Source organism: Petaurus breviceps, unplaced genomic scaffold (assembly GCF_028583685.1).
Source record: "Petaurus breviceps papuanus isolate PSGF00001 unplaced genomic scaffold, PetGlider_PUasm1.0 37, whole genome shotgun sequence".
NCBI classification, from domain to species: Eukaryota; Metazoa; Chordata; class Mammalia; order Diprotodontia; family Petauridae; genus Petaurus; species Petaurus breviceps.
In genome coordinates, this window is record NW_027186296.1 from 89139332 (window position 1) to 89167087 (window position 27756).

Here is a 27756-nt window from a genome sequence, read left to right on the forward strand (position 1 = left end):
GCAAGATTATAGCTATAGTCAAAAGGGAACGTGTTGTCTCTATGTACTCCTGGGAAAAAACAATCAGGGCCATTTGGAAACAGTAAATGTGATGAAAGGTATGCCAGAAGTGCAAGATATCATTATTCCTGCCACATGCCCCTTGCCCCAGGATGGAGATAAGTTAAGTCCCCTATGTCCTCCCTGTATTGATGTCCCCACAATCACCTACAATAGAAGTGGTCTCAGCAAATGATCTTTATGGAAATTAGGTTTTTGTAAAGAAAAAAAAATGAAACCTGTAAGGAAATCTAAATTTTGGATCTAAACGAAGCTGATGGCATCCCTTTAATTTAGATAGAAGCTCTGCCATAATGAAAAATGTCACTCCTGAAATCAGGCTTTCTGCCGCGCTCGCTCCTTTCATTCCAGGGTTTACAGCGTTCCTCACAGTTAGCCACAAAGAAGGCTTCTTTCTGATCTACTGTCTAGTGGTTAATGTCCCTGTGCAAATTCTACTTTGCTACCAAACTGGTTAAGAGAGACATCTAAGGTCTCCCTTAACTCAGGTTCAGGAGCGGGTTTCTATGCCCCATGCCAGTAGCTTGCTTTTTATATTGGGATCTTTCAGTCTATACTGGCAACGCTTTTGCCTTCCACTCTGATAAAGAACAGAGGAAATTGGATAAATTTCTAAGTTAGAGAGAATAATCCAACAGGGATTCTTCACAGCCGGGCATTGCTCCTTTCATAAAAGACATGAAGTGGGGAGAGTTCTTTCAACTCTCCTTTTGTTGAGCTGAACAGTACGATTGCAGGTAAGTAAGAAAGCAAGATGCAGGCTCCCTAATGCTTTGATTGTGCCTCAGCCTCGCTCATAAATGGATGGGCTATTGATATTTCGTCTCCCAGTCCAGCTTCAACTATTCAGACAGAACCTAATAACAACATGCCAGCATCAGGCTTCATAATAAAAGATGGGAGGGGGAAGAGGAGTAACAAGAAATCAACTTCCCCAAGATGGTTTCTAAGCACAATTCCAAAACACTTTTTTTTTTTTTGGAATCACTGAACTTGGTTTCCATATGCTACCCAGAACTGCAGGCAAGAAATGACCATTCTATCCTCTCCAATTATTATTATTGTTGTTAGTTATTATAATAGAAACTGACTTCAGATTCACACATCATTCTTTTAGAGTCCCATGTACCCCACCTCTCCTTAATCACCCCCATAGCTTCAAATACACTAGCCATAATTGAACTGTGACTTTTAGTACCTGAGCATGGTGGGGCAGAAAAATGCAGACAGCTGTGTCCAGAGAACAGTGGAGAACAGGGCTATCTGTATCCTACAGGGGTGGGACTACTTTGAAGATTTTGCTTCTAAACCTTCCTTGGTGACTTATCAACAAGAAGCCATCTAAGGTTTGTTCTGAGCAAAGACGCTATTGACACAATCATCCTGAAGCAGCATGATATGATGAAAAAGGCATTTAGGGACCTGGATTCTGGTTCAAACTCTCCTTAGATGAAGACCACATGAGCTGTGTGACACTTCGTGTCTCTGGATTCCATTTTCTTCATTTGAAGAATGAGGGTATTGGACTAGATCAACTCAGTAATCTGATTGGGAACTTCCTCTACCAACTGCAGATGGGAAATCTGTATATGACTTAATTGACAATTCTCAGGGAGTTTTCTGAGGCAGAGAGGTTAATTGACTTTGCCAGTGTCATACAGTTGTTAAACATCAGAAATACTATTTAAACATACATCTTCTAGATTCCAAACTCATCAGTTTATCCAACAGGTAATACTGTCTACAGAAGAAACTTTGTAGCTTCATATGTAATATATATATATATACACATACATATTAGCTATGTATAAATAGCTATCTCTAGTCTCCTCCTCCTCTCTCTCTATTATATATGCATATGTATACATTCATACACATATGTGTATGTGAAATTGTAATAAGTAACCTAAAGAGGAAAGATGAGGGGATCCTATAAATAAATGCTAAGTGAAAAGGTTGTATTAGTTTGGGGATTGATGGTGGAAGGATGGGAAGTGAGGGAACATGAAAAAGAAGAAAGGAGGGAAAGAGGGGGAGACAGAAGCAGAGAGGGCAGATAGAGGTAAAGAAGAAGGGAAGGGAAAGGAAGAGAAGGGAAGTGAAGGAAAGGAAAGGGGAAGATTAAAGGGGGAAAGGAAGGGAAGGGGAGGGGAAGGGAAGGGAAGGGAAAGAGGACAGGAAGGGAAGAGGAAGAGAAGGGGAAGGGAAAGAGAAGGGGAAGGAAAAGGGAAGGAAAACAGAAGGGGAAGGGGAAGGGAAAGGGAAAGGGAAAGAGGAAAGAAAAGGGAAAGGGAAAAGGAAAGGGAAAGGGATAGGGAAAGGAAAAGGGAAAGGGAAAGGGAAAGGGAAAGGAAAAGGGAAAGGGAAAGGGAAAGGGAAAGGGAAAAGGAAAGGGAAAGGGAAAGGGAAAGGAATTTACCTCACTTTGTAGTGCATGGGCTTTCTTGGCCCAGTACAGTTTCAAGTCCTCAGGAAGTGCTGTAAAGTCATGGCACCTCGTCCTATAATCGTGCTCACTTGCTAGGGCCTGAGCCTTGCGAGCATGGACCAGGTTCACCATGTCCATAGGGAGGTGGTATTGAGCATTGCTCCCTGGTGCCTCCTTCCTGTACTGCTGTTCACTCTGTAGCTTCCCCACCCGCAGGCAGTGCTGAAGTCTGTGGTCATCCAGAATGCTTCTGGCTCCAATAAGTTTCCCTCTCTCCTTCACAAAGTCATGTCTGTACTGACACTTTGAGTGAAAAGAAAATCAGTCAATCATTTGCATTTTACTTGCTTAAATTCCAGTTGCCTGTGTTTACTTTAAATCTTACAAAATCACTTTTTTCTTTTTTTGTACAAGGGGGTGATTATTATGGGGGTGAAAATCTCTGAACCAAAACAAAACACAGGCTAGCTTGATAAAACACCTTCCTCCCTGGGGGTGGAAGAACCAAAGAACAGCTCTATTCTGCCTGCTTGATCAGAAGCTGGATGTTGAAACCAACAGAAAGGAGTCCTACTTGACTACTTTGCCTATGACCAAAAGGAATTTATCAAAAACTGAAAATGAGAAAGTTGTGTTTTATCCTGATGCACCAGGCAAAACGTTAAACCCTAAAAACAAGATCTATGCATTTGAAGTCCCTGTTTTCTATGATTTGTTTATGGGAAAGGAAAAGTCACCTTCATGTCCCAAAGCTATGGACTTTATCATCAGAGTGGGTTGAATTGCAGTGGACAAAGTGGAATTCTAGTCCCTAAAACTAGAATGGGAGCAGAATTACTGTGATTTTTCTACCTGATTCAGGGTTGGAGTTACAGGTAAAGAACATTTATTTCTCTAGCACTGTGATTACAAATAAATCAGCCCAGCTCCCCCTGGAAGGTCTTTGACTGTGTTTGGCTTCTGATTAGCAGAGCCTTTTTTCCCTCCTACAAAGACTCTCATTCATAAGTAATATATTCTGCAAGTGACATTCTTGTCTCACATGGTTATAGATTTGCTTTAATTCAGTAAAATTTGCCGTAGACATTGTTTTACATGAAGTTAACAGAAATTAGGCGAGATGGAAGGTCATATCATTCAACTCACATCACTGGCGATATCTCGGGAGGCCCTTGCAGTCTGGAAGGGGATTGCTTCCATTGTCAGCTTGTAGCCTTGAGCACATAGATTATGCCAAGACTCCTTGTATTTTGCCTAAAGTGGGAACACATGTAGATTTTCTTCTTTTTCTTTTTTTTTAAACACATGAATCAATGAACAAAGAAAACCCCCCTCTCATTTGTAGTTCCGTGTGCATGAATCAATTTCTGACATGCCAAAGCTCTCTATTTTGTGTAGAACATCTCATTAGCGTGCATGCTACCACTCTCTCCACATCTGTACTCAGCACATTTATACAAAGATATGGTTAATGTGGACATCAAGAGGTTACCCATTCTAGTAAGATTCTGAGCTTATCCCCTGTATTCAAATTTACATCATTCTGAAGTTGCGGGAATAAGTATCTTTGGATCACAAATAAGACTAACTACATATACACATATAATTGTTTATTTGCTTGTTTATTTCTTGCAAAGTTTTACTGATTTTTTTCTCTTTACATCAGTCATTTCTGTGTTTCACAGAATCTCAAGATTGAAAGCCACCAGAGAGATCTAACATCTTAACCCCACTAAGACAAAGCTAGCCAGTGACTATCCAGCTTCTGTTTAAAGACCTCTAATAATATAACCCATGCCTAGCCCAGTGCATCTTCCTCAAAAGACACAACAGCTATCGCATTTGAGAGCATATGCAATATTCCATATTCATTTCCTCCCACCACTCCAAGGAAAGGAGAGCCGTGAATTTCATCATTTTTCATGCAGTCAAATTTGGCCACTACAATAACCCAGAGATGAATACTTACCTCACTAAGGTTGGCTGCATTTATTTTTGCCCTGATAAACTCAGGAAGACCCAGGGTCGTTGTGTATTGGTGACTTGTGTGCTTCCCTGCTGCTTTATAGAGGCGCTAGCGGGGGGAAGATTCATAAAAACAGTCATCAAGATCTTTATGAACACCAAAGTACGTCTCTTCTGGTAGTATAAATAGTGTAGTGTGCTTTCTTAAAGTCTATTTAGATCCTATAAGGCTAGAAACAGATGAGACTAACTAGAAGGGGTCAAGGAGCAAAGAGATGCTATTATTATTAGTTTACCAAAATACATACATTTTCCATTTATTAAAATATGACAAGTTTGGACTTTGTGACTTTGAGACATCAATTCATCATTTGTTTTGCTAGGTTATGCCTATTTGTTATAAAGATTTTGTTTTTCAGTAGGGAAAATGTAGAAGGGAGAGGAAATAAAGATTATTAATTGAAAAAACAAAATTCAATTTAAAAAGACATTTCCTCATTTTCATGGGATCATACATCAAGAGCTGGAAGGGAATTTTAAGGTTTTCTGCTCTAATCTTCCTTTCTCTATTTTAGGGATGAGAAAACTAAGATCCAGAAGTGAAATGACTTCCCTAAAGTCACACAAGTAATAACTAGTAGATAGTGGATTTGACCTCAGATCTTCTGATTCCAAATTCAATGCATTGTCCATTGTTATTAACATTATGAGAAATTATTTATTTAAAAAGAGGAAGGCTATATGTTGGATAGTACACTTTTAGCCTTTCTTCCACTAAAGGGCAATCAAGTCCTAAACAAACCAAGCAAATCACTTATACATACAATCATGGACAAAGGTGCAATGCAAGAAGTAACAATGGGATTACGATGGTGAAAGGAAGAGAAAGAAAAAAGAAAAAGAAGCAAGGTGGTATTTCCTCTCTATGTAGAAAAGGCATAGTAAAATTGCCAAATAGAACTATAAGATTAAGAGTTGAAAGGTACCTTAAAGATTTAGTCTAACAACCTCATTTTACAGATGAGGAAACTGAGACCTAGCAAGGAGACCTGACTTACCCAAGGTCACACAGCTAACAAGGAGCAGAGTTGGAATTCAAACTCCAATCCTCCAACTCCAAATTAAGTGGCCCATGATCCACCACACCATATTGTCTCTCACTATAATGACCATCACCAACATTTGTCTACTGCTTTACTGTTTACAGAGCATTTTAATAAGAAGCCAGCATTAAAATGCCTTACGTATATTAACTCATTTGATCTGCAACATCATCCTGGGAGAAGAGGAAATATTACCCTCATTTTGTTGTTGTTCAGTGGTTTCAGTTGTATCTGACTCTGTGATGCCTTCTGAGGTTGTCTTGGCAAAGATACAGAAGTAGTATGCCTTTGCCTTTTCCAGGTCATTTTACAGATGAGGAAACTGAGGCAAACAGGATTAACTCACTTGCCCAGGATCACACAGCTAGTAAGAGTCTGAGGCTAGATTGGAGCTCAGGTCTTCCTGACTTCAGGACCAGTGCTCCACCCACCCATCCTCATTTTTACCAAGGAGAAAATGGGCTCAGAGCAGTAATTTGACTATAGTCACATAGCTAATAGGAGACAGAACTGGAAAAACCTAAATCTTCTGCCTCTAAATCTACTTCTCTCTCCTGGACCACAGATGCATTAGATAATGATGATGATCTATAAATCTCTAGTTTTGTACATTTCTGAATTTATACTAAAATTGTCATCAATTGCTACATCTTTCCCCATCTCCCAATATTTAATGATTCAAATATTTGAAAATGGACTATTAGATTGAAGAAGCCACCTCACAAGACAAGATCCCAACAGAGATTAGTCCATATGCTCCCTTTTTTTATTTTCCTGAGCTGCCTTTTATACAGTCACCACTTGGTAGTAAAATATATATATATATATATGTGTGTGTGTGTGTACTGTGTATGTATATGTGTATACAATATACACATACATATATATACACGCATGCATATATTTATATATGTATGTGCATATAATACACATATACACCCATATAACTATATATGCATATACATATACATGTATACACATACATATATATCCAAATTCCAACTGATTATAAAAATACCTAGGGTCATGGACCAGAATTCCAAATCTAGAAATTATCCAAAATCCTTCAATTGTTCTTGATCTTTAGGTAGAAATCCAACCTCCATACCAAATTAGAGAGGGCAACTGAGAAGTGTTCTATCGGTAAATTGGAAAGAGCATTACACTAGAAGGCAAAAGATCTAGGAGGATCAAATGAGAGAATATAAATTGATCCAAGGTCATGCTATAATATATTAAGTATTTTATAAAATTTAAAGTGCTATATAAATGTCAACTGGTCTTATTATTATTCTGAGGATGAGATTCTTTTCTTCCCAAACTTTTGTTGTTGCTTTTTTCCCCCTTTCTTTTTATCAGCACATGGCAATGTTAAAAGTCCACCCCTGATTTCAGTAGAGATTCTTTTTTACCTCATTAGTAATCTGATTGCTGAATTTTGCATGAAGGAGTCCTGGTGATTCTGTCACAGCTGTGTACCTGAAGGACTGGGGCGGCTGGCGATATTTACTCTGAGTTCCCACAAAAGAGGAAAAAAGAAAGAAAGAAAGGCTCCATGAGGTGCTAGGTCAGAAGAAGGCCCAGTGTCTTGGTCTGACTTCTAATACTGGCCATAAAACTATGCTTGACAAAAACCAACATTCTCTCAGTCACTGAGTTCAGTTCTCTCCTTAGACTTGTGAACTATCTAATGGGTATAGAACTCATTAGTAAGAAAAAGCAAATGGGGGAAAAAAGTATAGGGTTGGACCAGATGCTGCTAAACAGGAAAGGGAAGTTTCCATTGTTCCTTCCCTGCAAATGTCATGGGGACACACAAATTAGAGGTTTAGATACTAAATTTCTTCAGGACCGCTGCTCACTGAAGTATTTTAATATTTTAAATTTATTTTATTTACTGCATATATATATATATATATTTACTTTTTGAGCCATACCAATAGGCATGATAATGGGAAGCAATGGAAAAAACTGAAGATATGTAACATCCTATTTCCTTTGAACTCCTTGTAAACTTTTCAATCAGTTCAAGGATATGAGCTCATTGGTGGGGGCACTCTCTCCACTGACACAGATTCCAAGCCCTCTCCACCTTAGTAGACCATCTACAAGAGTTGCTATGTGTTCAAAATAAATTATCCCTAGTTGTCACCCCTGTGAGGGGAGTTCTCTCCATACTTTGCAGGATTACACATCTAGACTTCCAAGTTTAGTAGACAGGTTCTGGCTAGTGCTCCATAGGTATGGCCTTTAAGGATTCAAGGTCACTTGAGCACCATGATGAGGCATTATCATAAATATTTAACTGGATCAAAACTCACTTGACTCCAATTGAATCCACTGAAAATGATAGAGATTGTGAGCTCTAGCATGTTCTCCCACATGCAGTTAAAAAGAGCGAAAGCTCCCATGCTTACTTAGAGTATAGGTCTATGACCCACCTGAGAAATCTGACTATGATTTTTTTTTAAGTCAAAGGGGAAAGCTTTTTATTCTCCCAATCCCAAGATCAGAATCCAACATTTTTTTTCTTCAAAGCCCACAGGAAATCACCAGCCTTCAAAGAAATACCAGGAAACCACATCTTACAGGCTACTAAAGTAATGTTTTATTCTGGGTAATGGAAGGTTTGAAATTATCTGCAAAGATGTCTTAAATGACACTAAGATTCAAATGGGCACACCAATAAAAATGGGTGAAATTAAAGATTAATCTAATGAGTCACCACATTGAAATAACATAGCAATGTACTTTCTTTCACTAAAGACATTTCCCACAATATGGCAAATATTACTGATAATCTTCATACCCAGAAGGAACTAACATAATCTGAGGGAAATTGCTGGTTACCTCACTGATGAGCTCAGATGCTTTCTTTCTTCCCTCAATCTCCAAAGTCCCTGGAATAACACAGCCAACACCTCTCATAAAGTTTAGGTCAGATCTATACAAATTCTGCAGGAAACAAGATGAGAGGGAGAGACAGAAGAGTTAGTCAAATATAAGTTTAAACCCTTTTTTGTTATATCTCAAAAATCAAAGTAAAGCAGGAGAAGCCAAGGGATCCATTAAAGACCATCTTAAAAACAAAACAACATTCCAAACAGGTTACCTCACACCTCACTCAAACACTTCCCTTCATCAAGTTAGGTCTTTTCAGATCAATATTCATTTTACAACTAAGTCACATCGATAACCATCCAATTGGAATGAATAGCCATTTAATTCAGCAGAAAAAAACCCCACCAATGTCATTTACTTTAGCTGTTGAGTGACTTCTGAAGGGAAGCCATGTAAATTAAATTAAATAAATATATGCATAGTAGGAAGACAAAAGCTAGGTTAGATTGTACTTATAAACAGCGCTGGGTGAAATGTTTATGCTATTTAAAGTGTCCCCCAAAAAGCAACCACCAAATCTGTGGAACTACAACAGCACTTCTCAAAGTGTAGTCCAGGGATTCCTGGAGGGCCTAAGACCCTTTCAGGGGACCTGCAAGGTCAAAATTTATATTATTTTATTTTTTGCTTTTTTTTTTTGGAGGGGCAATTGGGGTTAAGTGATTTGCCAAGGTCACATGGCCAGTTTTGTGTTAAGTGTCTGAGGCTGGATTTGAGCTCAGGTCCTCCTGACTCCAAGGCCTGTGATCTATTCACTGCACTACCTTGCTGCCCATCAAAATTTATTTTAATCATATTACCAAGATGTTTCCATGTCTAATGCCACATATTGATAGACATAACCCACATAAACCAAAGTTCTTTGTGGGGTCCTCAGTAATTTTAAGAGAGTCCTCAGATTAGAAATTTTGATAAGCACTGAGCTACAAGTAAAGTAATGGGTAGCATCAACTAACACAAGATTCAGAACTTTGTTAACAAAGAGTTCAGAATATTGAGGGTGTGTGTGTGTGTGTGTGTGTGTGTGTGTGTGTTCGTGCGCTCATTTTTCATTTATGTTAATGATGTGGAAGTCCCCAAATTTACTGGATAATTGAACTTTCCTTCACTTCTGAAGGAGAGGCACTGACCAGGACTGCTGCTTTCCACTTCCACTCATGAGGAAAAGAAGGGAAACTAGCAGGACTTTGGTGCTTGTGTGACAGGCCCATCTCCAATAAGTGAGCATGGCACCTCCTTTGTCAGGTGTTCCTGGCCCAGCTGTGAACTCCCTGGCAGTTTGTGTTAGTCAGCAAAGTCTGTAAATAGGTGTGAAACCCACACAGATGACAAACCCTCACACACATCTGGCAAGGCTCTGTTTGGGGGACACAGTCCCAAATATTCCCAGCTGTCTCTCCCCTCTACTCTTCTCAGATAAATCTTCTTGCCTTAGGAATATGTCAACTTAGAGAAAGGACACCTCCTGATTCACAGAAAATCTGGTCAGGATACACCCAGGAATAGAAAAGTCCATGAATACTCTACCCTACACTACTCCCCTACTGAAGAGACTAGGAATGACCAGGCTAAAAATGTCATCCAGGAGCTCTGAACATTTCCAAGACTCTCAAGAAGACTGAGAAGAGTCTCCAGTGAATCTCAGTTGCTCTGATTTCTTTCTGTCTTTCCCTTCCCCAATAAATTTTTCTACAGTCCTCTTCCCAAAGAGAAAATAGTGGGAGTGGGGCAAGCCACATAATGGGAAGTAGGGGTGGTGTGTACATAGCTTCACTTCCAAAGCTACCTCCTGAAACAGGACCCAGGGCATGAAAAAGAAGTTGTTTCCCTCCCTGGTCCCAGCTAACTGAGGCTCTGTCTCTTTTCTGGTAACAAAGTTGTATGAAGGGAGGGAAAGAATTAAAAGGTCATGTTTAGCATGAATGGAGAGGAAGAGGAGAGGGGCTGTGTTCTCCTGGGGCTCCTCACTATTGCTAACTGAATAGAAAATCTAGACATGAAGGCATCCTGGAGAGAGAGAGAGATAGAGAGAGACAGAGACAGAGAGACAGAAACAGAGAGAAAGATAGAGAGACAAAGAGATAGAGAGAGAGAGAGAGAAAGAGAGAGATCTATATATCTTATATGTACAATCTTTTACATGTTGTTCCCCCACTATTAGCATGGGAACTCCTGGAGGCCTTTCTTTGCATCCCATCAGCACAGTGCCTGGTACATAATGCTTATTAAATGACTGGTGACTGAATGACCGATAAATAGCTCCTAAGGGAGATTATATTTAAATAGCTCCTTTCTAGGCTTTCCAATAACCCTTATATAAAGTTCTATAAGAAGAGATAAATGGTATGTTCTTCACAGTTTGTTTTATACTTTCAGAGCCATTGAACACCCTTTAAGGTTTAACACAGACCCAAGGAAATGTTTATAATCAAACCTAGAAGTAAAATGGCCCGAGGTCTTTCTGCCTTTACCTCACTCTGCAGTTGGTAAGCTTTTTTGGCACAGCGTAACCTCAGGTCTTCTGCCAAGGATGTGTACTGGTGGAGCAGTTGTTTGTAGTCCTGGTCACTGGCCAAGCTCTGGGCCTTCTTGGCATGCACCAAGGTTACCATGTCCAACGGCAGATGGAACTGAGTCTTTGAATGTTCAAAGCCTTTCTTGTAGTTTACCTAGAGAGGTAGGAACACCAACAGTAACAGTTTCAATAGCATTATTACTATATTTATTGTCTCCATTCTAAAGTCCAAATATTATGTAATTACCCGTTCATTAAGGCCCAGGAGGGATTCTTGGCAAGGCCAATGCTCCTTCCCTGCTGCAACTAATGTTAAGAGAGTATGAATGGTCTCCAGAAAGAGCAAATTATTCTCCTTAGCCCACTGGGGCTGATGATCCAGTTTTTAGACACACTTTAGTTCTATGCTTCCCCCAAAAGATAGAGGGCATTGAGGAAGTACCATGTAACTTCTCCTCCAATTCTGGCCTTTCTGCATACTTCCTAGATACAAAAGGACACACCTGGTAAACTTTTGCTGTCTTTCCTCCCTGTTTCTCACCAACTCCTTTATGAGTTCAGTTTTCTAGCCATCTGCAATATATATTTTCTGGGAAAGCATGTTTATATAATTGCTTTATGAGCTCAGTGGGAATTCTTATTTTCTAATAGGCAAAAATCACAATACAAATCCAAGGATTATTCTATAACTTCAAAACTCTCAAATTGGACTTAGAGGGAGAAACAGAATGATATAGAGAAAAAGAGCCCTGGAAAAATGAGAAGACACAAGTTCAAGTCCCTGGACCACAGCCAAGTTAACTTCCCTGAACTTCAGTTTCCCAGTTATTAAAATGGGAAAAATGAAACATTCTATCTGTCTCACTATGTTTTGGCAAAAAACGTTGCAAAAACCTTTGAAAATCTTAAAATGAACTTGAATGTCTTGAAATATACTTGAAAGGTCTTAGCATTATTGTGATAATCCCCAAAGCCTTCCACTAACCCTTAATCCTGTGTGCCACAGAGAAGTAGGGTAAGGGAGGAGGGAAAGATAAGCAACAGGTACACCCGGCCAGGCCATCTCTAAGACCAAGAGCAAATACTACTGCCTATGTCTTCCCTCTACCAGCAATGTTTTAAATCAGATCAATCACAAAATTGGAAGGGACCTCAGAAGTTACCATATCTAACTTGTACCTGAATGAGAAATGCTCTCTACAACCTTCTCTCCAAATGTGTTTCAAAGATTTCAAGTATCAGGGAATCCACTAACTCCCAATACAATCTGTGTCTTTATTAGATGGCCCAAATTGTTAGGAAATTGTTTGTTTGTTTGTTTTTGGTAAGTTTTGAAAAAAATTAAAATGTACTCATTTGTAAATCTGCTCCCTGAAATTTCCATCTGTGATCTCAGTTCTTTCCTCTAGAAACAAGGCCAGTTATCAATGCTCCAGAAGAGAAGACTTTAGAAATTTTCTGCCAGTTAGGTTGCCCACCCACACACACTCTCACCAGTCATCATATGGCATCATGAAACCTAATTAAAATAATCACCTCTGGATAACTTAAAAGAGAAAAGAGGTCACTGAGGGGCAACATACAGACTGAGGAGGAAGTATAGCAAGGGCACAAGGAAAGCCAGCTCCAGTCTCCCTCTGCATTATGTGTTCACTATACTGATATAAATTTCAGATCGTGATTTAGCTCCAGATTCCTGACTCCCTAGGTCTCCCCTTACTATCCTTGATTGCATTCCTGCCACCCCAGCTGTCTGACTCTTCAAAGCACAGGATTAGGGTCAGCTGCCTTGACCTGCCCTATAGAATGCATTGTGCTGACCAGCATCTTAAGGTCATAAAGCTGAGTTTTCTTCCGCAAAATGACTAATATGGAAATGTTTTATATGATGGCACATGTATAACCTATATCAGATTGCTTATCATCTCAGGGAGGGGGAAGGAGAGAGGGGTAGAAATTGGAACACAAAATTTTTTTAAAACAAACAAAATCATTTTACATGTAATTGGGGGGGGAAATAAAATGTTATTTTTAAAAAAGATCACATAGCTAGAAGAAGAAGAGACCTTAGCAGCCTCTAATCCATTTCCCTCATTTCACAGAAAAGAAAACAGAGGTCCTAAGTGAGTCACCCAATATTACCCTTGTAGTAAGTAGCAGGTGCAGGACTTGAACTTCTGATTTGTCTTTTGATTCTAAATCCAGTGCTCACACAAAACCCACTGTAAAATCATCTGGCTGATCACTCATTTGTAACATTTCATATTTCTATGGTTAGAACTAACTGCCCCCCTGTAATGTTGTTTCCCCTAACATTATGTTTCCCTAGAACCAATTAACAACATTAAACAGAGTATGCCCGATATTGTCTCCTCTAGGGATAGCCTCTCTGAACATGAAGGGAAAAACTTAAATCATGGGCAAATGAGGCAGAGAGAAGTCAAGCCGGGCTTCACACATGACTAGCCAAGCTACATGTGTTCCAGAAGAAGAGTCCACATGCGTGCACACAGATCCACCCCCGAGAGATAATCGATGTCAAATCACCAGATGAACTATAAAGCATTCAGTGTAAGACATAATTATTATGATGTCTGAATAACTGTATAAACTATAGAATGTTAGAGTTGAAAGGGGCTTAAGAGATTATCCATCCAGCACTCTCATTTTATAGATGAAAAAACAGAGGACCCTGCAAAGAAAGGCAATTAGTGGAAGAACTAGGATTAGAACGCAGGTCTCCTGACTCTAGTAACCTTTTCACTGCCCCTTTTTGTGAATGCTGACATTTTAAAAACTTTTTAAAAGGTTGAGTTTCTTTTGTTTTTGCTGTTGGGTGGGGGGTGGGCTTGTTTTGTTTTGTTTTAGGGGGATGGGGTTTGTCCATAGAACCTGAGGCTCAGCCAAGGTTCAGGTGTTTAATAATCTCAAAGATAAAGACATAATTTGTTCCCACAGACTATCAGCCTTGGATTCCCTGGGAATATTACCATGGGTGGGCTGAGACATTCATTTACATTTTTTTCAACTTACATCACTTTGGACTGAGGTTGCGTGCACCGAATGTGAGAGACTGATATCATCTTCCAAGCTTCGAGATCCGAGCATCTGCCCTTTCATTTTCTCAAACGCCTCTTTGTATTTGTACTGAGGGGAGAGAGAGAGGGGAAAAAAATAATAATACATAGGTGACAAGGGATGCAGAATGGAAGAGGTGGGTATTGGGCGAAAATGTTTTGTTCTTTTGACAGTCACTGAGTGAATGAGTTAAAAGAAAATGTGGTGCAGAAGTCAAGAGGTCTAGTCTTCTTTCATATGCAAGGCTCAGGAAGAGTAAAGGGCTCTGTTCTGTTCTGGGGAATGGCAGTAGATCTTTAGTAAATCAAATTCCAGTCTGGTTCTACCTGCTGGGACCTGGGTTGTCCTGCCTAGAAGAAGAAGGTGCATTGAACTGTTTGCAATTTCTTCCTGGGGGCTTTTTCAAGACAATGATAGATGGATGGTAAATTCCATCTCCTTGGGGCCTATATTTATACTTAAAGCAATCAAGTGCTTTCTTTTGTTCTTACATAAAAGAAAAAAATGATTTTTTTCCTCCCTAAGAGATGAATATGTTTTGCTAATAAGAGAAGGTTCTTGGTGCAGGAGAAACAACATTGAACTTGGAGAGTCTGAGTCCTAATGCCATAACTTAACCCATCTGACTTTTGGTAAGTCAATTATCACATACGATTGCTATAAGGAAAGTGCTTTGTAAACTAGAAAGGTTGGTATATACAGTGGAATTATTATTATTATTAATTACTCATTAAGAGTAGGTTCAGAAAGTGAGAGCGTCTCTGAGGATGGGTGGGGAGGTGAATCCTATGCATCCTGCTAACCTTCTCAGACACACCTCCAGCCCTAGAGAGGGCAGCCAAAAGGAGTCAGTGGCAGACACAGATATGGCAGCAGATGAGGGGACAGGCGGGAGTAGAGTAGACCCAGCTCATATGGGAGGGAAGCATCCTACAGGAAACCTTCTCTGTTCCTCTGAGTCATTGCTACTCTCTCTTCCTCCTTCTCAAATTATCTTGTATCTATTTAATTCTTTACATGTAAACCCCACAGAGGTAGGGGGTGTTTTCAGTTTTATCTCTGTGTGCTACATACCTAGCACAGTGCTTGCAGACAGTAGGTGCTTAATAAATGCTGGTTTTATGAGATTCAGTGGATTCTGGATAGAAGAGGTGATCAACTCATCAGTTTAGAATATGGGAAAATATCCATAGGTATAGAAAACGAGGCAGGGGTTTGAGAGAAAAGGAAAAAAACAATTTTGTATTTAACATTGACAAGATAATCACAAGAAAAACTCACATCACTTATGATTTCACTTGATGCCTTTGCAGCCTGGAATGGAAGGGCATCTAGCCTTAGTTTATAGCCACCATCTCTAAGCTTGCTCCAGGATTCTTTGTATCGAGTCTAGGGGGAAAAATGAACACAAATTAATTTCTTCATTTTACCTGAAGGCTTCCCAACCACTAGGTTACCAAAATGAATTCATTAATTTGCTTATCTATCCATCCAACAAATATTATTGAATGATTACTTTTCCATTCAATAAACATTTGCATTGGGAATGTGCTTCCCTTGGCTTCCCATTACAGCTATAGATTCCTTAGGCTTAAAATAATAAACTCTCTCTTTTTCTTTATTTTTTTCTTGACAAGAGAGAGGGTCAATCTATGATTCCATCAATGTGAGGAACTCCTCTTAAAGATGTAACTTACATAGAATGTTGGCTGGGGCACTAAGAAGGTAAGTACCTTGCCCAGGGTCATAAACCAGTATGTGTCAGAGGCAAGCCCTGAACCTGGGTCTCCCTGATCCCATGACTGGCTTTCTATTCAATATGCCATGTTGCCTGTCAAGAAGGCAAATATTGCCTATATATAAAGAAGCCCATATTATATGAATATAAATAACCTAACTAGTGCCCAACATAAGGCCTTGTGCCATCTCTTATATTATTATATATTATTATCTTTTTGTATTTACCTGTCTTATCTCCCTATCTTAATCATAAACATCTTGAAAGCACAGACCACAGGTTAAATTTTCACTCTATTCCATCATGACCCAAACCCCTAGAACAAATAGGGTCTTGCATACACTCATCACTCAAAAACATGGAGACGCTCATATTTTCATTGGTATACACCTGCTCTGAAATCAGCTGAGGCTTTTGATGATCCATTATCTTCATTATCATTATCATCCTCATTATCATCAAGTATTTATTAAATGTTTTCTATGTACCAGGCATAGAACAGGGCCTTGCACATAGCAGTTGTTCAAAAACATGGAAACAATCATGTTTTCATTGGAATACATCTGCACATCTGCTCGAAGATCAGCTCTAAGACTTTTGATAACTCATTAGCCTATCATCATCAATGCCAAGGATTTAAGTGTTCTTTCTAAGCCAGGCATTGTATGAAGTTCTGAGAATACAAATAAAGGTAAAAACTCCCTGTCCTCAAGGAATTTACATTCTAATTGAGGAGATGACATGCAAATATCTCTGTACCTATAAGACATATACAGTGTAAATGGAGGTAATCTCAGAGGTAAGGGACCTGGGGTGGGGGAAGGTACTTGGGAAAGGCCTCTTGCAAAAGGTGGGATGTGAGCTGAATCTTGAAGGAAGACAGGAAAGACAGGAAGCAGAGGGGAAGAGGAAGGGAATTCTGAGAGGGCAGCCAGTGAATAGACATGGAGTCAAGAGATGAAGTGTTAGATACAAAGAATAACAAGAAAGCCAGTGTTTTGGGGTCATAGAGTATCAAGAGGAGAGTAAAATATAAGAAGAATGGAAGAGGTCAAGTTGTGAAAGACTTTAAAAGCCAAAACAAAAGATCTTATGTGTGCTCCTACAGGTAACAGGTAGCCACCAGAGTTTACTGAATGATATGATCAGAACTACTCTTTAGGAAGATCACTTTGGCAGTGGATTAGAGGAGAGTGGACTGGGTTGGGGAGAGCCTTGAAGTAACACACCCTACCTATACATCCATGCGTTCCCATTCTAATTCCCTAGAATTCATGTCCTCCATGCAAAGAGACACTTCTCCTGTCCAAGGACAGTGCTCCGTTTACCCAAGTTATTATGATTTTTTAGAATATATGTAGATCTTCTCTTGCTAAAGAGAAGCATCTGTCTCCAGAGTCAACCTCACCTCACTGATGTTCATGGCATTCAGTTTGGCCAGGAGTACTTCAGGGATGTCAGCAGTCTGAGTGTAATGATGTTTTATGTCTTCTCCATGCTCCCTGTACAGCCTCTGCAAACAGGGAGTAGTTTCTGATTAAAAATGGAGTCCATTCCCCAATGCTACTCTAGCTACCAAGGGACCAAGTCCAAGAGTGGCAATGCCAATGTCTACCTATATTTAGATCTCAATATACCACTCCTGTCTCCTTAGATATTCTACAATCTCACTGGAACATTTCTCTTTCTTACTGTTCAGAACATGACAGATTGAGACCACTCCTGCTAAGTTAACTCTCAACTGAAGAATGCAGTGGAAATCATAGAATTTAGAGGTGGAAAGGGTCTCAGAGGTCATTCAGTCCAACCCCTTCATTTTATAGATGAGGAAAAAGCAGCTCAGAAAGGCAAAGTGATTTGCCCAAAGTCACACAGGTGGGAATAGAGCTAAGTTTCAGTCCAGGTCTATGATTCCAAATTAAGGACTCTTTCAACTGTATGACAGTAAGATGAGGAAAGAAAAAGGAACATAAAATGATTATTTCAACCACAAGCTACTAACAGATGTCAGGATTGAAAAGCCACCAGATAAGATGACTACTTCTTGAATAATTTTAATTTCTTTAAGTTTTCAATGCATTTGATTCCATCTGCAATGCCTCACATATATCTGCTCTAATCTAGACCAGGCTCACGCTGCACTGATGATTAACCTAGCAATAAATGTGGGTACCCTGGTATGGTGTCTCTGGTGTTTCCGGTTTAAACTATAAAATATTCTGGGCTGGGTTGGGCTGTCCCAGCCCCCAAATCTTATTTAATGAGTCCATGTTTCTAAATATCACAGCAGTGCCCCCTAGAGTTAGTTAACTAAAGAATCTGGCAGTTTTCTCAACATAGAAAAGATTCTGTTTCATCATCAACCTTCCCCAGTTTTCAATGTTTATTTTTTTTTAGTCTAAAATAAAACAGACACAATTCATTACCTTTACAATTTGAAAGCATTAAAATGAACCTCAGATTATTCTAGAATGTCAGACCAACAAAGTACAGTAATGACAATAAACATCTGTTCAATTTGGGAATGTAATGGGAAATTTGGCTCCTGCCTAAACTTTCTAAAATACCATTTAGTGGTAAATTAAGGTGGTTTGAAAATATTTTAGGCATGTCTACACAGGACATAGTGAAGAAGGTAGAGGCAAGGCAAAGTGAAAAACTGTCTCAATGCAGGCAACCAAACTAGGCTAATGTGCCACAGAGTGAATTTTTACAATTCCAAGTATGGAATCATCAAGCTAGCAGGGGCCTTAAACATAACCTGGTCCAATCTCATTATTTTGCAGTTGAGCCCCACTAAAGTCCAAAAAACTTCCATGTGTGAGGTAAATTGAACAAATGTCAGATCATCATTTCACTCTGTGCTGTGTAGATAGGAACAAAGTCAAGTTCTGATTGAATTTATTTCATTTCTTATCAGAACTCAGAAATGAAGGGGATGAAGAAACAGTTCAAAAATTAAACTTAATATCCTCAGAGCGTGCTCAAATCATTTTCCATTGTTAAAGGTGCCTAGACTTTGGGTCTCATTGTAGTACCAGGCATGCCATTCATACATTATAACTAAAAGAAAAAAGCAGTAACAAACAAAAAGAAAAATTCCTACTGTAAAAATGGTGTCTTTAAAAAGGTGGCAGGGGGGAAGAATTTGTATAGAGAGGAGGTAGAGAATAAGGGAGCATTACAACAGAAGGTAATGCAGAGAACACAAATGTGCATGGGTCTTTACAAGGTGGGAGGTATAGATACCTGCTTCTCAACATATAGAAAATAATACCCTGTGTCCACACCACAGAAAAGTCACCTCATTCTAGGTCCACCTTGCTGGTACACAAAAGTTTGCTCATGCTTAGGGTGACAGGAAAAGCAAGACTGAGAAACATTCTGGCTTCCATCGGGTTGCTGAAAGAGAATCCCATTCTATAATAATGATGCAGATACATTATAACTTACATCCACTGCTTGGGTATAACTAATTCTAGCCTGGACCATCTCAGGAGTGTCTTTAATACTGGTAAACTTCAAAGCCCACGGATGCTGACGGTACTTCTTCTGTTGAGCAGAAAAAGATCAAAGCTGTGAATTTTGTGTGGTTCTTTCATGCCATTTGAAAGAGAAAAATCATAGGTTGCTTGAGATTAGAGTGAATTTGTGAACATAATTATAATTCCACTTCCTCCATCTTTATGTCCTGGGTGCCTTCGGGTTAATATTTGTTTCAATTTCAGCATAACCTTGTGTCAATTAACATTAAAGTAGTTCTACCTGATACAAAGAGAACACCTCAAAATTAGGTTATCCCAGTAAAACATTATAAGAGCCACACTTAGAAATGGGCTTTTAAAGGCTTCAAATACTATGTAGTGTGTTGTTTACATATTTTTAGTTCCTCTAAGCAAAAAAAAAAAATTCTGGAACGGTTACATTTAACATCTGAAGTTTTCTATTCTCTTCCCACACAGGAGCATGGCAGTCAAAAACAGCTCACTTAACATGCCACATGCCAGTTTATACAGACTGTGCAGTCATTTATAGATCCCATTTAGGCCATTCACACAGTAGGCTCTCATTGATGTTTATGATAATGATGACAAGAATAATACTGTTATTCAAAAAAGGGGTCACGGAAGAATACAGAACTTACAACATTCATTCATTCAACAAGTATTTTTAAACACGTTACATACAGGGCCTTGTGCTGAGGGGGTTATAAATAAAAATAAGAAACAAATATAAATGATGACAATTCAATGTTAGGTTGGCAAAATTCATTTACGTGATTTTAAGTGTTTATTCTGGAAAAACTGAGTATAAATGAATTGAAAAACAAGCAAGGAAACCATATTTGCAATGAGCTAGGCTAATTGTTATTTTAAGGAATTTTGAAGTGATGCCTTTTATAACCACCCTATTCACCCTTTCTAAAAGCAAGGCCCACCACAATATTTTTCCCCTACTTGGCCAACTTATTTAAAGGGCAAACAAGGTAATGGCATCATTTCCCTCACTGTCTATTTCCAGCTACTCACTTGTCTCTGAGCCAGAAAGATTGGAGTGTGCTTTTTCTTCAGCCCAAAGAAAATTCTTGAGTCAATATGCCTGAGTGTACTGTGGCTGCCTGTGCATACTGTGACCCTCACCAGTATTTAGTTTTCATCCTGAAATAGTAGAGGTCTGTACACAGATGTGTGGCACAGATCTAGTTCAGCTCAAGAATCTGAGTGATGCAGTAGAAGGGTGCTAGGATCTCTGTTACTATCTATGTGACCTTAGGAAAGTGACTCAACTTTGCTGAACCTCATTTCCTCATCTGTAAAATGAGGGAGTTGGATCAGATGGCCTCTGAGATACTTTCCAGCTCTCAATATATTTGTAGCCAGAGTATCTGATTCAAAGAGACTGGACTACCTGTGAAACATTGCAAAAATTTAATTATCTTCTTTAAAATCACTTAACACAATTAAAGATTGGAATCTTTCAAAGCATCAAAGAAGTTAAACGAATTCATTTGTTCAGGTTCTAAAATTAGACAGAGAATTAAAACCACTATGGGATAATTTTGTCTAAAAAAATCACATGTATGGGGAAGGTGGCAAATAGGCAGGCAATTGAAGAAAATGCATTTTTAAACAATGAAACTTAAATGATCATAATTCTCCATTTCCATTTTATATGTGGACATAATCTTTGGACTAGTTATTACAAATCCTAGAGCTAGAAATATGTTCTTATATGATATCCAAAGCCCATTCTGTCCCTTTGGCATGGCAGTCATCCCAAGAGTGCCTCCCCTGAATCTCATGAACCATCTTCTGGTAGAAACAAAAATTTTTTTGAACCCCTGTGGTCTGTTGGGCCATGGGGCTTATTAGGCCCTTGTGAACAAGGATTGTGAGGGTTTTTTAATCTTTTTATCCCCAGCACCATAGTAGGTCCTTAATAAATGTTTGTTGATTAATTGAGATGACAGAAATCAGGCCAAGAAAAGTCATGTGTGCTATAGAAATCGATTAATCAGCGAATTTTCAATTACTATTTACTACAATGTCGTACCAATGGTAGGGATACAAAGAAAAAGCAAATGTAGTTCCTGTCCTCAAGTAATAAAAATAACGACAAAAACTAATATTTCCATAATGCTCACTATGTGCCAGGCGCGGCACTAAGCATTTTACAATTACCTCATTTGATCCTCACAGCAATCCTGGGAGGTAGGTGCTATTATTATCATCCCCGTTTTACAGATGAAAAAACTGAGGCAAACAGAAGTTAAGTGACTTGCCCAGGGTGACATAGCTAGTCAATGACTGAAGGTGCATTTGAACTCAGGTCTTTCTGACTCCAGGCCCAGTGCTCTATCCACTGAACCACCTAGCTGCCAGATAGAACAAATACATAAATCTTCACCAGAAAGGAAGGGAAGGAGATAGGTAGAAGGAATAAAGGGAGAGGACAAAGGAAGGGAGGAAGGAGGGGAAGAAGCAATGAAGGAAACCAGCAGCAGGTGCCTAGTACAGAACAGATAGAAGTTATCCTTAAAGTGAAAGCACTAAAAAGTACAACTTTGTCATGGAAATGGGGAATCTACTCCACAAGGCAATAGCAACCCCCAGGAAGATGCAGTGTCCCATGAGGTGAAAACCGAGACATCTTTATGTTTTCACTATCTATTCTTACAGACTAAAATATCCACAAGGAGTCAGACTATACAGTTCCCCAAATGGCAGACCAATGTATTTTACTCTGCTATATTTATCTGCATATGCATACTAGACTGTAAGCTTTCTGAAGGCAGGAACTAGGCATCTGAGTGCCTAACACAATACCTTTACGTTTTTGACCTAAGGTCTAATCAGGTATATGTTGTTAGTGTTTTTGTCACCACTAAGCTTGGTTTTGAGGGCTTTGGGCCCTTATGAAAATGCAGATCGCCCCTTAGGCCATCAAACAAATGCCTAAGGTCCATTAAGGACAGGAGCAGAAAAAGATTTTTGTTGGGGACTTCACCAGTGTTTAGCCTACGATGCTCCCTTCCTCACCTCTGTGCTTGGATTTCAGCTCCCTTCAAGCCCTAGCCCAGGTGAGCCATCTCTGATTTGAGGCCTCCCCTGATCCCTCTAACTATCAGTGTTTTATCTCCAATCACTTTGTCTCTGTGCCAGCTTTATCCTCCCCCCAGGAGGATGTAAGCTCCCTGAGAAACTTGGTACTTTTGTCCTTATTATCCCCAGATCCTAGGATAGTGTCTGGCATATGGTAGGGATAGGGCTAGATACCTATGATTTATTTTGAATAGGGAGCGACCCGATGAGGAAACTCCCTTCACCAGTTCAGGCTGGTACTTTGTCTTCAACTTATATTCTTCGTGAGCTGCCTACAGCAGAGTCACTGTTAAGGGACTTACTCAGGGTCACACAGCCAACATGTGTCAGCATGAACCCAGGTCTTCTGAAGACAGCTCTCAATCTGCTGCATCACACCGCTTCTTGACATATTATAGTTGTATTTAAATGCTTATTGAACAGAGCTGACCTTAATTCTATCTCCCAGTCTGGCTCCCATAGATTGGTTCAATGAGGTTGTCCTCAAATGTGAAAGAAACAGCCTTCCCTCAGCTGTATGCAATTAATCCAGAGAACACGGGGATGCCTTAGGGAAGGGTTCGTTCAGTCGGGCTGAACTTGGAGAGCCCCAGTATTAAAATGCAGGTGAGATACCCAAAGGGCTGAATTATACAGAGCAGAGCGCTGGGCACTCCACGGATGTCTAAGGTGTTTGGGGAGCAAGGGGAGGAGGGGAGGAATGAAGAAATGTGTGTATAAAGTGACAAAAGGGCTTTCTGGGCGCAATCAATGTATCTTTTCATCATCTCTCCTATGTTGCTTCATTAAAAAGGTAAGTTAGTGGGTAGCAATTGAGCGCTGTTTGATTGTCATTATTATTCATAATATCATTTGTCACCTACTTTGTTTTTGCAAAGGCTATATGGGCTCCTACCGGCGTGTGTTTGGTATGTGGTTTCCCTCTAATTACCAGTCCTAGTCTGGGTTTGGAGTCCTTTCATGTGGCATTGCCTTTTTCTTTGCCTTTTGAGTGGAAATGATTTTAATTTTATACAGGAATTTTGCACACATAATGCAGCCAGTTCTGTTACATGCTGTCACGAAATCTCACCTCACTAATGAGTTCTCCTGCCTTCTTAGCCTGTTCCACATTTAATGACCCAGTGGCTATCCATCCGGCTCCTTTCATCCAGTTCAAATCGGCTCTGTATTGGTTCTGACAAAGAAAAAAAAAATGCACCATTGTTGGTGCTCAGACATTTAAAGCGCCATTAAAGGATCCTGACATAGCCCAGAGACCAACTGAGTCAAATTAGCTCCTGCTTTTGTTTTATCTGCTTCTGCACAGTCACAGGTAGGGCCTCCCCTCCCTCAAAAAAATTAAATTAATTTTAAAAAATTGGAGCCATCCCCGCTTAGGATGACTTTATGTGATACCCAGTAATATGAGGAGGAGGGGGGAACTCAACCTTTTTCCTCATTATTGACTTCAATCCTGACTCCAGCAGCTGAAAGGAGCAGATCTCATTGTCTGTCTTACCAGTTTTCTTCTTTAAAATGACATGCAGGGGAGAAGAAAATGAGAATGCACAACAGAACGCAGGTGGAAAACTATTTGATGGAATTTCACAAGACATTCAATGCTTCCTGTGGTTTCAGTTCCTTCCTACACATCTCCATGGGGCAAAATATTCCCTTACTTGCCATTATACAAGGAGTTTTAATGGGAATGGCCATTTAAATGGATCCCTCATTGAAACTAGTTCACCTATCTACGGTGGACTAACCACACTGGTGAGGATGTGCCTGCCCCCAAAGTGCAATATTCAGCAGCATCTGTCCCGAAGCTTTGGTTCATGGCCACTATCAGGCCATATTGAGCTACATTTAAAAAAACGAAAATTTTTTAAAAGTACAGGTAGGGGTCAGAAGAGCAAAGAAGGGAGGAAATAGCTGATGATTTTCACCATTGAAGCCACTATTTCCTGGAAGGGCAGTATAGGTGAAACAAAATGTCAATCAATAAATACAAATTTATAAAGGACCTTCTACATTGCCAGGTCCTTTTCCCAACAGCCCACAAACCAGAGCCTACTCATTCCATTATAGCCTCTTTTTCCATCATAGTTCTACATGGGAAAAAATTTGAATATGGAAATATTCCAGGAATATTTGAAACTGTTGTGAAAATATCCCATGAAGAAGAAGATAGCCCCACAACTTCTTTGCTGGTGGGAACCTAAGTTTGTTGATTGCATGGGCAAGAGTGAAATAACTGGGAAACTAAACATTTTTAATTGGATCTATAAACAGGAGCTTCTAAGCACACAGTTGTTTTGAATCAACAGGAATCAGGTAGTGTCATTTAAAACAAGCAACTTACATCGCTTTGCAAACCATATGCCTTTCTTGCCCATTCCACCTTCATGTCTGTTGGCAGAGCGGTAAACTGATGCTGGGCCGTCTTATATCCAATGTCTGTGGCTAAATGTTGGGCCTTCTTGGCATGGACAAGGTGGATCATATCCATGGGAACATGGCAATGAGTTTTGACATCCTCAAATCTTCTCTTGTATTCCAGATCACTCTGCAGCTTGGACACTTGGAGAGAATGAGCCATCTGAGAATCACCCTGTACACCCTGGGCTCCGATCAGTTTGCCTCTGGACTTCTCATAGTCCTCCTTATACTTTATCTAATAGGAAGAAAGCACAGAAGGGCACATGAGACTTTCCCTGAGAAATGATCAAACCTCAGTCTGCAGTCAATACAGGTTACAAAACAAACCCCCAGAATATTTCAAACCCAGATCAGGCCTGATTGAATATATTTCCATAAACCCAATTAAATGAATGTTTACTGAACACCTACTATGTTCAAAACCCCATACTAGGCCTGAGGGAGATGCAAAGTTGAAAAGACACAATCTTTGCCTTCAAGACAATCTGGTAGGAGGGAGCAAACATATGCTGGAGGAATTTTATACAAACAAAGTAGGATAATAATAGCCTAAGTACAAACAAAATACTCTGAGAGTTTAGAAGGTTTCCTCTATAACAGAGGGTCTTTCTTAACTGGTGGTCTTAACTTGGATAGGAAAAAAATTACACATTAATTTTTATTCATCTCTAACTGAAATTTAGAATTTCCTTTAATAATTTTTGAAACATGGTTCTGAGAAGGGGGTCCACAGGCTTCATTGGACTGCCAAAGGGGTCCATGTCAGACAAAAGTGTCTGGAACCGTGGCTCTATACCAATTAGGTCAGACACTCAGTAACAGTGAGCAGATCAAAAAAATATGCTGTCTGGAGAAAAACTCTGGAGTAGGAGGGGAAGCTAGAGGCATCAACTAAAAGCCTCAGACACTTGCTATGTGACCCTGGGCAAGTCATTTAACCCTGTTTGCCTCAGTTTCCTCATCTATAAAATGAGCTGGAGATGGAAATGGCAAACCACTCCGCTGTCTTTGCCAAGAAAACCCCAAATGGGGTCACAAAGAGTCAGGCACCACTGAAAAATGACTGAACAAGTATAGTGGACAGAACATTAGACTTTGAATCAGGAAGGCCTGGGTTCAAATCCCACCTCAGATATTTGCTAATTTTGTGATTCTTGGTAAGCCATTTAATCTCTGTTTGCCTCAGTTTCCTCATCTGTAAAATGAAGATAATATTAGCACCATCCTCACAGGGTTATTATGAAGATCAATTGAAAACCATGCAAAACATAAAATGCTAAACAAATGTTAGCTGATATTACATCTTTTAAAACATTTTAACTTAAAAATATTAAATGAAAGAACTGATACTATCTGAGTACAGACAGTTTTTCACTTTCATTCTCTTTTATTCATCTTCTTGTACAAAATGACTAATATGGAAATGTTTTACATGATTGCACATATATAACCTATATCATATTGCTTACCATCTCAGATAGTGAGAAGGTTGAGGGAGGGAGGAAGGGAGACATCAAATTTGGAACTCAAAATTTTTTTAAATGTTAAGAAATTTGTTTTAATATGTAATTGGGAAAAATAAAATATATGTTTAAAATGAAAAATAAAATAGGTCTAAAGAGTACTATATGAATGTAAAGTAATATTACTATTACTTTTATTATTATCAGGATATTTGGGTTCTAGTTCCAGGTCTGACTACCTGACCTTGGGCAAGTTACTTGAAAGGCAACATGGTATAATAATAACAATCGTTTATATTTATGAAGTGCTTTTTGTAATTTCATTAGACCTTCACAACATTGAGGTATGTGCTTTTTTTGTCTCCATTTTAGAGACAAGGAAACTGAGATAAAAGAAGTTAATGTCGGAGGCAGGATTCAAACCCAAATCTTCCTGCCTACAAATCCAACATTCTATTGGATTGAAAGTCCAAAAACCTGGGTTCAAATCTTGACTGTGTTTCAGAGGCACCTTGTGGCCCTTAGCAAGACATTTCACACCTTTTGGGCTTTTGTAATATCTTTAAAATGAGAGAATGGGACTAAATGATCTCTAAATCCCTTTTCACTGTAAATTCTTGGATTTCCCCTCTCTGATTCTCTGTTTTATCGATTGTAAAAAGAAAGACTTCAACTAGTCAGTCTCTAAAGTGTCTGGGAACTGTAATAGTTCATGATTCAATTATCCATTCTAAAAGCTTGAGTAACCACTCACATCACTTGCTAGGTCCCTCTTGGCCTTGGCTGACAGAAAAGACAAGGAGTCCAGACGAAGTTCAAATCCTTTTGCCTTCTGTTTCTCCCAGCTGCTCTTATACAGTTTCTAAAGAGATATTAATTTTTTAAAAAATTAACCTTTAGGTGAGAGGTTGGCTTCAGACTTCTTAATAGCCTCATTAGGAAGGGAAATTAAATCACCAAATGTCACCTGCCAATACCTAAGAAACTACAATGAAGCTCATTAAAACTATGTGAGAAATAAAAGTATTGATTCTTAAGTCACCTGGTTGGGAATAACTCATATGTCTCTAAACTATCCACAATTTCATGCAGTCCACAAACATTTATTAGGCATCTGTGTACTGGACAATGTGTTAAGTACTGAGAGAGAAACATAAAGTTCACATAAGACAGGGGCCCCTGCTCTCATGGGAATTTACAATCTTGTAGTAATTAGGACATTTCTCTCACTGAATGATGTATGAATAATTGAATTATGTCACCAAATAGCTTCTCCTAAGGCACCTTTTTCTCACCCCAAACTCGAGTTGATCAGAAATAAAATATAAGTTAGAGGTAGGAAAACCCCTTACAACTTAGTTACAAAACCATAGATAGGTTGCAATCTGTGTTGTTGAAGGGACTTTCCATGCTGGTAGTCCCCCAAATCACCAGGTATTTCATGGACTCAAAAATGAGTTAAATTACGATCTAATCCAAGCA

General features: G+C 39.3%; 1 protein-coding gene across 2 annotated transcripts in view; it reads right to left on the reverse strand.

Moving 5' to 3' along the window:
* Window positions 1–27756, reverse strand: part of NRAP (nebulin related anchoring protein) — an 84274-nt gene that overhangs the window by 14171 nt on the left and 42347 nt on the right. For both annotated transcript variants that reach the window (XM_069099010.1, XM_069099009.1), the window contains exons 23-35: window positions 27029–27136; window positions 24735–25046; window positions 23463–23567; window positions 19242–19340; window positions 17197–17301; window positions 15332–15439; window positions 14006–14119; window positions 10929–11126; window positions 8407–8511; window positions 6969–7067; window positions 4458–4562; window positions 3635–3742; window positions 2480–2791 (exon numbers count right to left, since the gene is read on the reverse strand). In XM_069099010.1, coding sequence (XP_068955111.1) covers window positions 2480–2791; window positions 3635–3742; window positions 4458–4562; window positions 6969–7067; window positions 8407–8511; window positions 10929–11126; window positions 14006–14119; window positions 15332–15439; window positions 17197–17301; window positions 19242–19340; window positions 23463–23567; window positions 24735–25046; window positions 27029–27136 — 1878 coding nt within the window. The remainder of the gene's footprint in view (window positions 1–2479; window positions 2792–3634; window positions 3743–4457; window positions 4563–6968; window positions 7068–8406; window positions 8512–10928; window positions 11127–14005; window positions 14120–15331; window positions 15440–17196; window positions 17302–19241; window positions 19341–23462; window positions 23568–24734; window positions 25047–27028; window positions 27137–27756) is intronic.